Raw genomic sequence first — 10444 nt, 5'->3', positions numbered from 1 at the left:
AAAGCTTTCCACAGTTGGTCTGGAGAGATCTCACAAATTGCTTCCAGGAAGCTAGTCCCAAGATCTAGAGCTCTCAGACCTGCTTTCTACCATCCCAAGAACATGGTTCTGGGAAGACAACAATAAACTCAAATATCTGCTTTTGGTATGTATGAAACTGCACACTGTCTACATCACACGATGGAGGTACAGAAAGAGGGTTTTAGGCCAGTGCATGGGACCATTTTTATTTTCGAAGAAATCCACCTTCCCTGCTTGCTGGAATGAACTATAATGGGGAATGAATTGCTGCAGAGAGCCTCTCTTGACCCAGGGTGGAGGTACCTTTTTCTCAATTCCTCCGCCCCTTGGCTGAGCCCAGAAGATCATAGGTAAATTTATTCAGGACAAAAATTCAAGCTGCACTAGCTAGAAGAAGTTAGGACAACTAGGTCCCACTTCAGCTTCTTTCTTTCCTTCCTTCCTTCCTCCGTTCCTTCCTTCGTTCTTTTCTTTTTTCTTCCTCCCTTCTTCCTTGTCTCCCTCCTCCCCCCTCCTTTTCCTCCTTCCTTGTTTCCTTTTTCTTTCTTCCTTGTTTCTTCCTTTTTGTTTCTTGTTTCCTTTCTTCCCTCCCTCCCTTCCTTCCCACTGATTACCATGTAAATGTTTTAGTTATTTTAAAAGTTTTTTTAAAAAGAAAAATCAAACAACAACGAAAAGGAGTCCTCCAGGTGCCCTTCGCTGAGCCAGCAGCAGTTAGGTGAGACCAGAGCATATCTATAATTCAGCTCAGGAATATTTCTCTTAATAATTAATCGAGCACCACAAAAGGAGGAGGCCCAATAGGGCCATCGAACAAAGATGCCAGCTGAGGCCGACAGTGGCCGCCTCAGCGCCAGCTGACCCGCCCAAGGTCGGATTTACTCCAGCAGTCCGGGTGCGCGTCGCCACTGCTTGCTTGGTCCATCAGAGGGAGCTGGAAGAGGTGCCTGGAGCCCGGGTCGTTACCTGGCCTTGCCTGTGTGTGCGTGTGTGTAAAAAATTGTACTTCCCACCGCTATCTTTCTTTGAGTGCATGTGTGGGAATTGCAATTTTACATCCATGTCTATGGGCATTTCATACGCCTGCCACCTAAGAAGCAATGTGGGAGTCCATCCCGGGGTGGACGCCAAGGCAGGCGCACTCGCCTGCCCCGCGGGGTACTGTGGGTTTTGTTTGTTTGTTTTTGCTATTTGATGGGGGTGCGTGGTATTAGAGATCCGACTATTAAGATAAAGACGTCCCTGGAGTCAAACCCCTAGCTGAGTTGTATTCTTCTGCAACAGGTTCGGGGAGGGCTCCTTCACCCCTTCTAAAATCCTCCGGCCCCGGGCGGGACTTATAGCCTGCTCAGAGTCATCGGGCTCTCTCCCTCTCGCACTTGTGCCTCCCGTGCGCAACCCCTAACCTGGGCCTGATTGCCATTTCTGCAGCCGGCCCCTCACCCGAATCCAGCACACTTTGAAAGTCGGCCTCCTCTGCGCCCAGAGGCCCGACCCCCGAGTGGAGGCGGACAAATTGTACAACGGAGGCGGAGACCAGGGGGAATCGGCCCGTTCGTAGGCGACTGGGGGGCTCCCAACTCTACAAACCCGTTAAGCGGGGCTGTGTGAGTGTGTGTGTGTGTGTGTGTGTGCGCGCGCGCGCGTGTGTGTGTCTGTGTGTGTGTGTGTGTGTGTGTGCGCGCGCGCGCGCTGAGCTGTAGAGAAAGCGGGTCAGGGAGAGACACGCAGAAGCACCCTGTTGGCGAGACTGGACCTCCCGTCGAGGTCTTCCCTGCCAACCTCCCTCTTGAGCTCCCGCTCTGCGGTGCGGACCCCATTTCAGCGCCAACCGGGACGCCTCTTCCTCCGGGATTAGGGCTTCGCCTCTAGGGACCGCGCCCAGAGGCTCCCGGAATCCTTCCCCATTGCTCCCGGGCGTCGGGGGGTCGGCCAGGGGGGCGGGCAGTGGCGGCGTCGTGACTGTGCCCGCCCCGCGGCGCGGGGAGGTGCCCCAGGCTACAGCCCGCTCGCCACACCCTCGGCACAGCCCTGGCCCCGCCCCCGGCCGGCGCGCGCTCCCGGCCAGGGGAGGCGTGTGCTGCTTCTGCAGCCAGCGAGAGAGGGAGAGGGATGGATATTGGAGGAGGAATTCGGGCTTAACAAGTGATCGCTGCTGTCTAGGATTTTGTTTCTTTTTCTGGGGGAACCTTGACTTCCTTTTCCGATTGAGCCCTCCTGTGCTGAACTCCAGAGGAACCAGAAGTCTTGGGGTCTTCCCCGGGGTAGCCCTGATCCCCACCCCTGGCTCCAGCAGCGAGGACTCTGTGCCCCCCGGCCAGGCAACAGAACTTGTTTCGTGGATATTTTGGAGCTTCCACCTGCCACACCGGAGTGATTCCTTCTACCCCCCAAGAACATTCTTCCCCTCCTCCAGCTGTTGCTGCTTGAGGGGGAAAGACAAACAGAGCGGGGGATTTTCTTTATATTTATTTTTCACTCTGCCCGGGAACGGTAAGTATGATACCTCTCTTATCTTTTCCCCACTGTCCTCTTTCGGTTGTTAAGAAACAGTGGACATTTGAGGGATAAATAATATCGGGAATGTGACAGAAGGGCATGAATGGAAGGCGGTTAAAAATAAACCAGGAGGTGGAAGAAGGGAGGTGCAGATGCTGCGCGGCGCTCCGGGGGGCCAACAGTTGTTATTTTCCTAACCCCAGGGATGGGGTGCGTGCGCCCTGCTTAATGTGCCCGAGCGGGAACCTTGGTCTGGAGGGGAGGGTGCGATTAAAGATGTCGTTTTCCAACGACAGGGGGTTCAGATTTAGCATCGTTTTGCCTCATCCCAGACTCACCGGTTCCGTTCCTTTGGGAACAGCTGGCCAACGGGTTTGAATTGCTGCCTCTCCCAGCATTTGGATTTGCGTGCATTTTCCGAGCATTTCAGTAGAACATAGGGACTGTGTAAATGGCGTGCACTGAAGTGTCCATTTCTCACGGTGTTGGCTTTTTGATTTTTTTGAATCTCTCTCTTTTTCTCTCTCTCTCTGATAGGTGCAGGTACCACCCTAAGACAGTTGCAGGAATTAGCACTGAGGGATGAAAACAGCCTTGTTGTTGGGGGGCAGGGGAGGAAGGCAGGGATGCTTGGCTGTTGTTTGGGGGGCACAAGGATTGGGGGAATAGGGAGTCTGCAAAATCCGATTAGTTTAATGGTGTTAAAGAGGAAGGGAAATTTCTATGCAAAGGTCTCCCCCATCAAGGCTCCTGGGAGCAGGCTTGAACAGATTCCCCTAAGCATGAATACCTAGGGGAGGAAGAGAGATTTTTAAGCCAGTCTTGCTGTGTGGAAGGTTTTTCCTTCTCTTTCCTTTTTTTCTTATTCTTTTCTTTCTTCTCCCCCCCTGCTCCCTCTACCACCTCCTCCTCCTCTTCTACTTCATCATCATCATCATCAACATCTTCTTGGTTGGGGATAGTGAGGTAACTGGTAGCCAATTAAAAGGAAGGTAATCTGCTTTTTGTAAGGTGGGGGAGGGAGATAAACAAAAATGACCAAACCCAAATAAATAAATAAATAATTGGCGCGGAGCAAAGTGAGGGCAGGTCTCCTCCATCTCCTGCAGAGCTGATGGTGAATTGGAAGACCTGCTAATTCGTGACCTTCTGGGAGCACTTAGTTGGGAGAGGGGTGTGCATAGTCTACAAAAATACAGATACTTTGGTTCTAGGGTTTTATTTAAATAGTGTATTCTAGCTGCTTTGAGGGAGTTGGGGGAAGAAACTGGGCAAACTCTCAGGCTCTTTGGCCTGTGAAAGTCTTTTAAAGGTGGTGGTGGCCTGACCTTCTAGAATAAATGTAACCCCAGGGTGGTTTGATAAATAGAGATTTGGAGACATCCTGAAGGTAAACGTTTCAATGTATTTCCTGTTTAGGAGTCAGGCAAAGGAAGGGGCTTGTCATTTGAGATACCTTCAGAGGTGTATTTTGTGTCCTAATCAAGCTCACCTCTTGCCTTAGGAGAACGTGTGATGATAACTGGGAAGTGCTCTGTTTACCACTTCCCTGCTTTGTCACTTTATAAAACTTGGGTGGGTTTAGCCTTCTAGGCTGACAGGATTCAGCAAGGAGCAGCAGCAGGTGGTCAAGGGCTGAATCCCTTTAATGGCTCCAGAAAGCCATTTCTCTTGTGCTCCCCAAGTGCTTCCAGTAATAGAAACTGGTAGATGCCCTGAATTCTGACTGTCATTATCCTCCCCAATTCTCTGGGCTACTCTGCATTCTTGGAAGTCCTGTTGGACAGAGTGAATGCAAAAGCACAGGAGACAGAAGATTAGGGCAGGTCTTCTAGGTCCTGGCTGAGGAGATGAATTAGTTGGACCTAGAGAGAGCCAACTAAGAAGAAAGGCCAGGAATACCAAGTGACAGTGGAGACAGATCCGGGCTCCAAGAAGAAGTGATCAGCAAGTGGCAGATTGGAACTAAAAGTGGCCAGAGAGAGGCAAGGGAGGCAGTGGGGTTTGGGAGACTGGAGATAATGGATTATATTATTGGGGGGGTATGATAGGCTGAAAATAAAATCCACACAAACTGGGATTTAATATATAAGGAAATATTCCCTTGAGAGGAGTGTAGGAGGAAGCATTGAGGGGAACATGGAGGAACCGCGGAGAAAAGATGATTATCAGAGAAGTGGAAACTGGGATTAGCTCCTAGGCTGTGGGTGGTAGGGAGTGTTCTAGAGTCTGGGGAACAGAAAAACAACAACAAGGACATGCTTTAGGGAGTCAGGAGGTGCCAACCTAATATAGGCCATTGGTGTGTCTCAAAGTGTCCTAGATGTCCTCACATTCTATCCTCCCCGTAACTGAGACTGTGGTTTAAGGACATATACATTTGGGAGTGAGTAGATTGACAATAAAAGCTTAGGTTACAATCACGTTATTCAGAACTGCCAGCATTTATTGACATTCATTACGTTTGTGGTATTCTATTAACATTCAGAGCCTCATTCTGGTCCTCATTAATCGGGATGGGGATGGGGGAGGTTGTATTATTACCTACACTTTGTAGATGAGGTGATTGAAGCTTGTTGAAGTGGTGGAGACTGGATTAAAAAAAAACTGGTTTTTCCAACTGCTCTGATCCTGAATCAAGACAGAGAGGGGTGGAAAGGCACTAAATTCAGAAATATCTGATGAGTGGAAATTAAAAAAAAAAAAAATGCCTTGAGATCAATGAATGATGGAAGCAGCTGTAAAGTGACAGCATTATTATTGTGGAATGAAGAAAGTGACCCCGAGAATTAAGACCTGGCATGAGTGAAAGGGAGAGCCGAAGGAAGAGCCATGTGGGTCGAGAGTGGAGAGAGGAAAAATAACTGAATTGCCATGAAAATAGACTGAGCTGAAATAATAACCAAAGAAGAGGGACAGAAGGATGATTTAGTGAGGAGATTTAACCACCTGCCCCACACTCCTTGGAAATTTGTGGTCACTTGGTGCTTTATGTGGTTTGCTTGAGGACAAGAGAAAGAAGGTGTATGGGAAGGAAACACTGTTTGCTCTTTATGATTTGATTCCTTTTATTTTTCTCCTATGCTTGTTTCCTTTCCTTTTTCAGGTGAAGTGCTTCCTCTGCATGATTTTAGCTGAAGGATGCTCTGCATTTCCTTGATTTCTATGGAGACCTCAGAGCTGGGTTTGCCCCTGCTGACACCTCATCTTGTAACTTCTCTACCTCCCAAGGTCTTTGCCCCTGTCGATAGCTTGGCATTGGCCCTGGGTCCAGGAAGCCTGTGATGAACTTGAGGGGAGCACCTGGAGAATCACCCTGTGGGCTTTGAGCAGCCATGGCTAGACGTACTTCGAGCCACGCATTAACATGGGTCAAGCCGTCACTAGAAGGCAAGTGCTAAGACTAAAGGCTTATTTGCATTTTATTTAAATCTGATGGACTGAGCTTTGGACAATTTCCATGGCAGAAAGATATATTCCATTTTCTAGGCACAACTGCTGGCTGTCAGATACTTGCCGCCTTTGAATCTTGCGGCATCACCACCAACCACATCCTAGACGTATTTCCAAATTCGAACAGCCGCCCAAAAACAGGTGTTTGGGAGACCCCAGCATTTTTTGACTTGGGCTTGAGAATGCTAGGTTGTTTATCTAGACCAGCCAAGCTCTGGAGAGCAATGTTGAATCCCTGGGAACAGAGAGCATGGGGCGTACTGATTTAAAAACAGAAAATGCAAAGTTGGACTGAAAATATCCTTAGTCTTCCAAGCAATCTGCTTAAGGGTTCCAAACTTACCTTAATTTGGTGAGAAAAGAAGCTGCCCTATTTTTCTTTCTTCTTCTTCTACAACTGGAACCAGCCATTTCCAAAAACCACCACCATGGAGGTTGCAATGGTGAGTGCAGAGAGCTCAGGGTGCAACAGTCACATGCCTTATGGTTACGCAGCCCAGGCCCGGGCCCGGGAGCGGGAGAGGCTCGCTCACTCGAGGGCCGCCGCGGCTGCCGCTGTGGCAGCCGCCACAGCTGCCGTGGAAGGCAGCGGGGGTTCCGGAGGTGGCTCTCACCACCACCACCAGTCCCGTGGGGCCTGCACCTCCCATGACCCTCAGGGTGGCCGGGGGAGTCGGAGGAGGAGGCGCCAGCGGCCTGAGAAGAAGAAAGCCCACCACCGTCAGAGCAGCTTTCCTCATTGCTCTGACCTGATGCCCAGTGGCTCTGAGGAGAAGATCCTGAGGGAGCTGAGCGAGGAAGAGGAAGAGGAGGAGGAGGAGGAGGAGGAGGAAGAGGAGGGAAGGTTTTACTATAGTGAAGATGACCATGGTGACGAATGTTCCTACACGGACCTGCTGCCTCAGGATGACGGGGGCGGTGGTGGCTATAGTTCAGTCCGCTACAGCGACTGCTGTGAACGTGTGGTGATAAATGTATCAGGCCTGCGCTTTGAAACCCAGATGAAGACTCTGGCCCAGTTTCCAGAGACTTTGTTGGGAGACCCTGAGAAGAGGACTCAGTACTTTGACCCTTTGCGTAATGAGTATTTTTTTGACAGGAACAGGCCTAGCTTTGATGCCATCTTATATTACTATCAATCAGGAGGCCGCCTCAAGAGGCCAGTCAATGTCCCCTTTGATATCTTCACCGAGGAGGTGAAGTTCTACCAGTTGGGAGAAGAGGCCCTGCTCAAGTTTCGGGAGGATGAGGGCTTTGTGAGAGAGGAGGAGGACAGGGCCTTGCCAGAGAATGAATTCAAAAAGCAGATTTGGCTTCTCTTTGAGTATCCGGAGAGCTCTAGTCCAGCAAGGGGCATAGCCATCGTCTCCGTCCTGGTCATCTTAATCTCCATTGTCATTTTCTGCCTGGAAACTTTACCTGAGTTTAGGGACGACAGGGATCTCATCATGGCACTGAGTGCAGGTGGACACAGTGGGTTGTTGAATGACACTTCAGCACCCCACCTAGAGAACTCAGGGCACACCATATTCAACGACCCCTTCTTCATCGTGGAGACAGTCTGTATTGTTTGGTTTTCCTTCGAGTTTGTGGTTCGCTGCTTTGCTTGTCCCAGCCAAGCGCTCTTCTTCAAAAACATCATGAACATCATTGACATTGTCTCCATTTTGCCTTACTTCATCACACTGGGCACCGATCTGGCCCAGCAACAGGGGGGTGGCAACGGGCAGCAGCAGCAGGCCATGTCCTTTGCCATTCTCAGGATCATTCGTCTGGTCCGAGTATTCCGAATCTTCAAGCTCTCCAGGCACTCCAAGGGCCTGCAGATCCTGGGTCACACCCTCAGAGCCAGCATGCGGGAACTGGGCCTTCTGATCTTCTTCCTCTTCATTGGGGTTATCCTGTTTTCCAGCGCTGTGTATTTCGCGGAGGCGGATGAACCTACTACCCATTTCCAAAGCATCCCAGATGCATTTTGGTGGGCTGTGGTGACCATGACAACTGTGGGCTATGGGGACATGAAGCCCATCACTGTGGGGGGCAAGATCGTGGGGTCCCTGTGTGCCATTGCAGGTGTGTTAACCATTGCTTTGCCAGTGCCAGTGATTGTCTCTAACTTTAACTATTTCTACCACAGAGAGACTGAAAATGAGGAACAGACACAGCTGACACAGAATGCAGTCAGTTGCCCATACCTCCCTTCTAATTTGCTGAAGAAATTTCGGAGCTCTACTTCTTCTTCCCTGGGGGACAAGTCAGAGTATCTAGAGATGGAAGAAGGAGTTAAGGAATCTCTCTGTGCAAAGGAGGGGAAGTGTCAGGGAAAGGGGGACGACAGTGAGACAGATAAAAACAACTGTTCTAATGCAAAGGCTGTGGAGACCGATGTGTGAATCTTGTTCTCCACCTGCACTACCCCCCCTCCCCAATCCCAGTATCTCCAAATATATTTATGCATAGAGAGTGCAGTTACGAAAATGAAATATGCAAACGAACCTAATGCATATAGTAGTACACCATTTAATGGTTATACGTGGCATAATTGTTACCTTGTATTACATATCAAATAAATGATACATCTTGGAGAAGAGGGAGGCTAAAATAGGAGCAGATCTATCTTTATATTTTTTATTAGAATGCAAGAATTTTGCACATTAACTGGAAAAGATGTTAAAAGTAAAGATGGTTCCACGGAGAGAATGTGTATGTGTGTATTTGTGTGTGTGTGTGTGTGTGTGTGTGTGTGTGTGTGTGTAAGTAAATTGTCAGCATTGTTAGTAATTGTGCAATGATGGGAAAAGTTGGCATTTTGAAGTATTTACTATGTAAGAACTAATGAATTCAAACCGTCATTTATTAGTGCTTTGATAGCATCTCATGTCTTCGGATTCCATGGTTGTTTTTTTAAAGAATTGTAAGAATTACTGTGTAGAAAAAAAAAGAAAGTGAATTATTTAATAGAATATAGGTCACAGTTTTATCTTGGATTTAATTAAAGTTTATTTTTAACTAGAAATTAACTTTTAAAAAGGCTGTGGGGGCCTTTAGAAATTGATTATATTTTATTATTAATTTTGGGAAGATATGACAGCAAATGTCTAACAATGTGGAAGAAGTGAAATTGGAGAAAATGTAACAAGTTTTGTTCACAGATAACAGGACTGGAATTTTTTTTTTTTTTCCTTTGCACTATTTATATGCTGGAGATTGAGAGACTTCCTACTGTGAATGTTTACTAATGTAACAGTTCAATGACAATCATTGGAAGAACGATTTCTTAGTCTTATTTTATAGTTGTTTTCTTTGTGTGAGACTAATGGCCACGCAGATAACAGCACATGATTCCCTGTTTTTAAAATCTAACTGATTTGCAAAGGGAATATGAAGTAAAATTTAGCAACTGAATCTGTTGAAATTGGACTGTTACAATGATGCTTCTGAAACCATCCTATTTTAATTATTCTTCTGCCTTTTAAATCCAGAATAATTTAACCAAAGTTAATGCATGCACTGAAAGAATTCTTGAAGAAATAAGATGCCAGCAGCTACAGTGATTATGGCTTAAGAGCTTTCTATTAAATGTGCAACATAAATGCTAGATTTATTAAGTTTATTTCTTTGTGCAGCTACCTAAAGGCATAGTGTGGGGAGCCACCTCAGAACTTAGTACTCTGTTTGCTAAAACTGATATAAGGAATAATTGTGTCAGAACATTTGGTTTCGATATCACCATCATTTTCATTTTTGTTAACAGATCTTATGACACACATAACTGTGTTTAATTCATGACAAGGTGTTCTAGAATGTGAGGTAACAGCTAGCAATTAGACCTGCGCTGTTAAGTCATAATGAGATAAAAATGAGCAAATTTAACATAAGAGGCCTTATTCTCCAGTGTTTCTTCAACATGTATTTTTTATAAAATGGTTATCCTGAAGTTTGGGAAAAGTATACTATGTAGCACATAATGAACTCTGACAACTGTGAATATTTAAAAAAAAAAAAAAAGATCTAGAATAGCTTTTCTCAAGCTTTTAAGTCCCTTGGTCATCATTTGATAATAACATAAATCTTCTTCAATGATATTTGAAATTCCAAGTAAATCTAATGTTAGGTTTAAAAACAAAGTTACACCCTTTTCCCCACCCCTTCCCCACCACTTAAAGGAAAACACCTCTCAAGAATACCATTTGGAGAATGGAAAGCAGCAAGCCGGGGAGTGGATTGAATGCTCTGACCAAAGATCTCTAGTGGACAATAGAGCGTGACAAAACGAGGAGATGCAGTCTTGTAATAGGACTTCAAAGATGGCATTTTAATATATTTTGGATAGGGAGCAAAAATGTGATAAGCATTAGACTAGGAGGTAGGCTCTCTGGGTTGGGTCACTATTCATTTGAAAAAGTCACCATAAATCTCTGCACCCCAATTTTCTCACTAGTGAAGAAGAGGGCACATAATGTTTTTGTTA

General features: G+C 46.8%; 1 protein-coding gene across 1 annotated transcript; it reads left to right on the top strand.

The window, feature by feature from the left end:
• Positions 1-2099: 2099 nt before the first annotated feature.
• On the top strand, positions 2100-9851 carry KCNA4 (potassium voltage-gated channel subfamily A member 4). Its single transcript, XM_032843425.1, has 2 exons — positions 2100-2514; positions 5627-9851. The coding sequence occupies exon 2, from the start codon at positions 6402-6404 to the stop codon at positions 8364-8366; it is 1965 nt and encodes a 654-aa protein (XP_032699316.1). The 5' UTR covers positions 2100-2514; positions 5627-6401; the 3' UTR covers positions 8367-9851.
• The last annotated feature ends 593 nt before the right edge of the window (positions 9852-10444 follow it).

The sequence above is a fragment of the Lontra canadensis genome, unplaced genomic scaffold (genome assembly GCF_010015895.1).
Source record: "Lontra canadensis isolate GAN:19392208 unplaced genomic scaffold, GSC_riverotter_1.0 scaffold140, whole genome shotgun sequence".
NCBI lineage: Eukaryota > Metazoa > Chordata > Mammalia > Carnivora > Mustelidae > Lontra > Lontra canadensis.
This window is presented reverse-complemented; position numbering and strand designations above follow the sequence as displayed.

Bases quoted from the DNA above. Each gene is read 5' to 3' on its own strand.
- KCNA4 (XM_032843425.1), top strand. From the start codon at position 6,402: ATGGAGGTTGCAATGGTGAGTGCAGAGAGCTCAGGGTGCAACAGTCAC.